Source organism: Poecilia reticulata, linkage group LG5, assembly GCF_000633615.1.
Source record: "Poecilia reticulata strain Guanapo linkage group LG5, Guppy_female_1.0+MT, whole genome shotgun sequence".
In the NCBI taxonomy this organism is placed as follows: domain Eukaryota; kingdom Metazoa; phylum Chordata; class Actinopteri; order Cyprinodontiformes; family Poeciliidae; genus Poecilia; species Poecilia reticulata.
Window position 1 is genome coordinate 32,030,701 of NC_024335.1, and position 5,516 is coordinate 32,036,216.

General features: G+C 38.1%; 1 protein-coding gene across 5 annotated transcripts in view; it reads left to right on the top strand.

Annotated features, from left to right (window-relative positions):
* Positions 1-5,516, top strand: part of pdzrn3b (PDZ domain containing RING finger 3b) — a 206,795-nt gene that overhangs the window by 179,983 nt on the left and 21,296 nt on the right. For all 5 annotated transcript variants that reach the window (XM_008410602.2, XM_008410600.2, XM_008410601.2 and 2 more), the window contains one exon: positions 3,284-3,371. In XM_008410602.2, coding sequence (XP_008408824.1) covers positions 3,284-3,371 — 88 coding nt within the window. The remainder of the gene's footprint in view (positions 1-3,283; positions 3,372-5,516) is intronic.

Genomic DNA, 5,516 nt, shown 5'->3' on the forward strand with positions numbered 1-5,516 from the left:
ATAGTTGGATCACAGCTGGTAGCTACGAAGGTGTCCCGAACCTTCAATCGTAAGCCAACTTCAGCGGCCGCTTCGTTCAAACTATAAAAACTCCCAACGGTGAAGCTCTGAGTCCATGAGAGCCGCCAACTGAAACACGTTCTGTCTGAGCGGCCACACGARAACTAAAGTCAGGAGTAATAACACTATTTTCTAATGAAGTTAATAAGCTTCAGCTTATTGATAACCCGTTAGCAGGTCGCCATCTTACTTGAAGCAAAGTATGGGTGTGACGCTAACCAACCAATTGGGGAAGTTGTAGCCTGATGACGTGCCTCTCCTCATTTGCATTTATTTTTTTCTAAGTTTTGCGGGGAAATAGAATGTGATAAATAAGAAAATAAGGAAATACTAAATGAATAAGGGAAATTGGAAAATGGGAAAAGTAACTATTTTTCAAACAAATGTTAAATGAAAAATAGATGAAAGAAAAATTGGTAAATAAAAAAGGGATATATGAGAAATTGATTTATGAAACTGGGAAATAGAAAACCAGGTTAATGGAAAAAGGAAATTGAAAAATTGTTAAATTAAAAAATAGATTAATGAAAAATGGGTAAATAGATAAAGGGATAAATGAAAAATGGACAAATGAAAAAATAGTTAAATGAAAAAGAGAATTGATAATCTGAAAAATAAATAAATGAAAAAAATTGGGTTAATGAAATAGGGAAATTGAAAAGTGGTTAAATGAAAAATAGATTAATGAAAATGGGTAAAGGGATAAATGAAAAAGATAAATAAAAAAGAGAAATTGATATGAAAAATAAATAAATGAAAAATTGGGTTAATGAAAAAGCTAAATTAAAAAATGCTTAAATGAAAAAATAGATTAATGAAAAATGGGTAAATGAAAAATAGCTAAATGAAAAATAGATAAATGAAAAAAGAGAAATTGATAATATGAAAAATAAATAAATGAAAAATTGGATTAATGAAGCTAAATTAATTATTTAACTAATTGTTTATTTATTTCACTAATTGTCTTCATTTTTGTATTTATTTGACTCTTTTTTTATTTATTTCACCCATTTATTTATTTATTTATTTAATTTTGGCTGAAATGGCTCTCCATTATAACTCAGCCGTCCACAGAGAAAAAAGGAGATGTAAGCTCGGCGGCTGGGCTGATACAGTTTGTAATCAGTCTACAGTCTATAACTTTCACTTTGTGAATAACATTAGAGTTGCTACCTGTAACCAGGGATGAAAGTAGTTTTAAATTCTTGGGGGTACTATGCCTGTAACTATCCTGGCTCCCTGGCTGGGCAGGCAGTTTTGGCGAGTCTGAATCGCTGCCAACAAAAAACTCCACTTCATCTCCAAGACGACGAACAACATGTGCATCCAGTTTTTGGCTTTTCCTTGCTCTCTTTTTTCCATCCTTCTTACTTTGCCGCTCCTTGGAGCTCCACTCCTGTTAACTTAGTCCGTAAAAATGTTCTAGTTAGTTTGCCATCTGGTACCAAGAGACTGACGATGATGTTGGTGAACGGCTGGTGACATGTTTTACCCAGAATACACTTGGATTTTGCGTCTCATATAGTGAAATGTAAGAGTAAAGATAATGCCAGTCACGTAGCATAACATTTTATTCAATACACCAACAATGTCACTAAAATCAATCGGTCTTGTGAAGCTTTAAGCAACCATGAGTCAACAATGCCTGGGGCAGCCTACTATATAATTCACTGGGACAGGCTTTTTCTTTTTTTTATAATTGTATGTACACTAAACTTATTACGAGAGGGCTCACTTTTAAAGTCGGGCGATTTTGCAACTCAGGTGAAATTATTGTCGGGGACAAATACGCGTCCTAACACTTCCAATATTGTTGGGGACTCGTCTCCCCTCCCCAAACCCCGTTCCTACGCCTATGGTTCTAACAATGGCGGGAGTAGGCCTAAAAATGTATTAATTTTTTCTTAGATGTATGGCAAATTTATTTAGTTCTTTGTTTCTTTCACCATTTCATATTGATATTGTTTAAATACAAAGGTTTCTTTTATTATATCTTTTGGGGGGAACAATTCTAGACTCCCCCCCTCCGCACTTGTAGTTCCCCCCATTCCTGGAGGGTTGCTTTGACTCATTAATGCATGTTTGAGAAAACCTTGAATCTCCCATGACAACCTTATTGCCTGCTCATACAAAGCTCCGCCTTGGAGCTTTAGTCCCCAGGTAGCGCTTCACATATAACCCCTCCACCACTCAGCTCCTCCAAACTAGTGACAGCAGAAATGAGCAAACACCTGGTGGAACTGGGCGTCTGCTGAGCAAATGCCAAAGCTCCTAAGAACAGTTGTAAAAGGCATCACGAACATTGTTGTGATGCTGAACTGCCGGAAAGGGTAGAAGCTTCTTAAAGAGACAGAGGCCAATTTCTTACTGCCAGATGCGAAGTCAAATTTATTTCCTTACTTTTGTTATTTATATAGCATTTTCATAGCAACAGTTGCTTTATTCACATAACAGCCCCCACTCCTCCCCCCTTTAATTTGCAGGGTAGCATAGTTAGGCTCTGAAGCAATGAAAGGTCTGAGTCCATTATTACACTCTTCCAACGTGACGAGGCATCAGTACAGACAGATGCAGTGATGTGCCTACTGTACAAGCCTGTGGCTTCAGTGGTTGCTGCGGTTGATCAGGTCTAGATTCAGCAACATTATAAGCCCAAAGAATGATGTAATCTGACTTATGGATTTGCTCTCTTCACACCCCGTGAATGATTGCTTGTCTTGCCTCTGGAGAAAGCTGTGATAACAAAGAGCAAGCAAGCGTCACAGTCTGAGGGAAAATGTTCTTGCCAATCCCCAGAGACGATGGCAGCTCCAGGGCACATTAAAACAACGGTTCTGCTCTTTTATAATTGCATATTCGCAAGCTGCTGCTCCTCTTTCTGTGTGTGTGGGAGACTTCACAGCTCCAACACCATGAGTACACATGCACCATGACAACAGGAATGTGGCCTCTAATGAATAATAGTGGTTTCTTTTTGTTTTAGTCAAATGAATAATGTGACATGCTAATTTGCGATTAGCCTCTGGGTGTAACATCTGATTTTAGACTGATTTCCTTCCTATTACATTCCCTCTTCGTGTAATTTTATTTTTAGACCCTGGGGTAAAATTAAATCCAAACACATTAAAGGGTTTCTGAGTTTTGGGCTCCGTTATAAACCGTGTCCCTAATTTATTTTTCACTCTTTTTGGATTCATCTCACACACACTCTTTCTTCTCCCAGGTCTCCACCAGAGCACACATATTTTGACCCCAACGATTTCCTGGAGGGCATCCAACAGGAGATGGAGCGTGAGGGGCTTGAATACGAGGTAAAACTTAATCTCTCTTCTGTTTTATCAGTAACACGAGAGCAGAGGTAGACCTGAGATGAAATAATCCAGCTGAGTTGCCTTTTTTAGTGGCGGCCACGTCCTGGTGCGGCCATTGTTAGCTATCAATGACAAGACTAGAGAAGCAGTTTTTTTTAACACACGCTCAGCACTGACATCATTACTTATTAGCAACAGGAACCTGACTTCATGCAGAAAAGAAGGGGCTCGTCAGATAATATGCTGTCCTCACAATGTGTGTTACAAAGCTAACAAACATAGCGATACAGCTAGCCAGACAGCTAGCTAGCACTTGAAGTGGGAATAATCCAGTCGTCGACTGTTTTGTGGTTTTATTCACAACTCTATTTCATTTTGTTTTGTAAAGCCGTAACAAATTATGAGGGAAAGTATTTATTAATTATACTTAAAATACAAAAGGTGACTAAACCTTATCCAATAGATCGATGCTTTTTAATGATGTACCTTGTAAAATTAGCTGCAGCTCATAGAAAAGCACATAGAAATAATTAGTTTAACTAACAAAATTACTACATAATATTCAAATAATTATTGATAACATGAACAATGTATGGAACATGGAACACCGTTCCATGAACACTGTCCATGGAACAAGGTATTTAAAGGACAGCCAGTAACACCATGCTTTCAGCCTGACAAGTTCAGACCAAATTATAAGGTCAAACTTGTTGAATGATGTGCACCAGGTGGCAGCAAAGCTCTGTTGTACAACTTTTTTTTTAAACATATATTTATTGATTTTTACAAGAGAACAAGAAACATACATATACTCACTTACAAATACTTAGACCCAGACAAAACAAAAACCAAAAGGACATATGCACAGGGGAGGAGAAAAAATAAATAAAATAAAATAAGTTTGCAGCAGACCCTCAATAGACCAACCAGCATAAACATCAGTTTGTCTTACCATATGTCCTTATAGCAAATCCTTTTTCCACCCATCGAGTTGGATATCATTTTGACCCAGTCAAGTGTAAAAGACAGACCAGATTTCCCAAAATTTATCAAGCTTGTTCTTAGTAAAATAGCTGATTTTCTCAAGTGTAAAGTAAAACGTCATTTGAGTAAGCCATTGTGAAATTCCACATAATGTCTCTTTCTTCCATGAGGATGCAATACAACGTTTAGCTTCCAAAAAGGAGACATTAAGTAAGGATCTCAAGTTGTTTGGGATAGCAAAGTCCTCAGGATAAATATTCAAGATGCACATTTTAGGATTTAAAGGAACCTTTTTACCAATCATCTGACTAATCACAATCAATACATCCTTCCAAAAAGCTAACACTCTAGGACACGCCCACATACAATGAAATAAAGAACCTTTTTGGGAAGTACATTTAATGCAAGTGTCAGGAATATTAGGGTTAAAGTGATGCAATTTAACTGGAGTGATGTATTCCCTAGTCGGCCATTTGTATTGCAGTAATTTGTAATTTGTGTTGGCAGATTGTGCATGAGTCGAAGTGCAGGCTTCTGACCACTCCTCACTCGACATGTTTTCTCCCAAATCTGTTTCCCATGTTTTTAAAATGTTGGCGAAGATTCTTTACATTTGTCAACAAACAAGGAATAAAGAAGAAACACCTGTCCTCTATCATATAGGTCAGTGGTCCCCAACCTTTTTATTACAGCGGACCGATCAAGACTTAGCAATTTTGCCGCGGCCCGAGGGGGCGGGGTGACCGTCAGATGAGACTTCTGCATGTTGGTGTGTTCCGGCCCCCTAAAGCCTTTTTTTTTTTTTGCCCCTACTTTTCCTTTACGACAATCTTACAGCGTCCTGTGGGGTGGCCCGATATGACATCGGACATATTCAACATTGTCTTGGCCCGCAGCTTGTGAAGTTTTGCCTGACTGGGAGCGAGAACGTAACCTGCTGAATGTGACAGGTAGCCAATCAGAAAGCGCAGTGACATAAGAACGTAGGGAAATCCAAAACAGCTGACATGCAGTGGCAGAGCTAGACTTTTAAAGTTGGGGGAGGGGGCAAAATTTTAAATGTGTGTGTGCACATATATATACTGCTCAAAAAAATAAAGGGAACACTTAAGTGTTCACTTAATAAGTGTTCCCTTTATTCTTTTGAGCAGTGTATATATA